This window comes from Protobothrops mucrosquamatus, unplaced genomic scaffold (assembly GCF_001527695.2).
Source record: "Protobothrops mucrosquamatus isolate PMUCROS unplaced genomic scaffold, P.Mucros_1.0 scaffold81, whole genome shotgun sequence".
Lineage (NCBI taxonomy): Eukaryota > Metazoa > Chordata > Lepidosauria > Squamata > Viperidae > Protobothrops > Protobothrops mucrosquamatus.
This window is the reverse complement of record NW_015386458.1, coordinates 1,617,046-1,618,454: the sequence shown is the minus strand read 5'-3', so window position 1 is coordinate 1,618,454 and position 1,409 is coordinate 1,617,046. Positions and strand designations below refer to the sequence as shown.

Sequence of the window (1,409 nt, the reverse complement as noted above, 5' to 3'; positions counted from 1 at the left end):
TCAACAAGCGGGCCTGACCTAGGGTGAATTTTAAATAGGGATAATTTTTAATGATTTTAAATAGTCACAGCCACTAATATTTGGATTTTAATTGGTTTTTAGAAGGGGTAATTTTGTATATTGTTTTAACATGCTGTGAGCCGCCCTGAGTCCCATGGGGAGAAGGGCGGCATATAAATTTTGTAAAATAAATAAAATAGAAGATGACTGTGTTGCCCAGAACATCTGGGTGGCCTATCCTGGCATTACACAGATGTTGTGAAAAGAGTGACTAACCTTGCTTGCTTTATTGGGTAGGAAGAAACAACTTATTAATATTGGTGATACCAGTATTCCTCAACCTTGTGGCTTGAAGCTATGCAGATGTTGATCAGAATGTTCTCTGTTATTGATCTCATGGGTGGAATTCATCACAAGGGTGGGGAACTATGGCCCTTTTATGACTTATGGACTTCAACTCCCAGAATACCTGAGCTTGCATGGCTGGCTCAGGAATTCTGGGAATTGAAGTCCACAAGTCATAAAGGGGCCATAGTTCCCCACCTCTGATCTACTACAATCCCATTTCCTGGGGAAAGGCATCTGGAAAGAATCCATACAGCATCCATCTCTTTGGTCCTGAGTTATGTTTGGTTCTGGGTGACCCTGTTTCACCATCTGGTTGACTTTTCTAGGGAGGCATCAGTCACGGTCAGAAGATGGGACCTGAACCAGCCATTCAGCTCTTCCAAGTGAGAGGTACCGATGAATTCAACACCAAAACGGTTGAGGTCCCGGCCCGAGCATCTTCTCTTAATTCGAATGATGTCTTCGTTCTCAAGACCAACCAAGTGTGTTACCTCTGGTGTGGAAAGGTAAATGAATTAACAGTGCTCCACCTGCATTCCCTAGAGCAGAGGTCCCCAACCTTTTGGGCACCAGGAACCGGTTCCATGGAGAGAGGTTTTTCCGTGGACCTGAGGGTGCGTGGTTTTGTGTGCTGCCTGCATCCCACCCGCGACCCGGTACTGGTCCACGGATGGGGATTGGAGACTCCTGCCCTAGAGATATCTCCCCCCCCCCTGTGGACAGACTTTAAAAAACAAATTACTCTTTTTCAGGGTGATACTAGTTCCAGCAGGCTGTGTATCTATTAAACATATAATTATTAAAGTTGACAAGGCTGTGGGTTAATTGATCTCATTACTGGATCTTATTTGGCTTCCAGTAATTATTTTATTTATTTATATTTGAATTTATATCCCGCCCTTCTCCCGTAGGACTCAGGGCGGCTGACAATCTATTTAAAATACATACAAAACAATACAAATTTAAAATTAATTAAAAAGAATATTAAATATTTGTCGAATTTAAAATATAATTAAAACCCCCCTAAAAATTACCCTAGGCCAGTCCTGCAAGCTGGAATA

The 1,409-nt window shown here is 42.4% G+C and overlaps 1 protein-coding gene across 1 annotated transcript in view; it reads left to right on the top strand.

The window, feature by feature from the left end:
• Window positions 1–1,409, top strand: part of VILL (villin like) — a 60,536-nt gene that overhangs the window by 40,014 nt on the left and 19,113 nt on the right. The window contains exon 14 of the mRNA XM_015812412.1: window positions 675–854. Coding sequence (XP_015667898.1) covers window positions 675–854 — 180 coding nt within the window. The remainder of the gene's footprint in view (window positions 1–674; window positions 855–1,409) is intronic.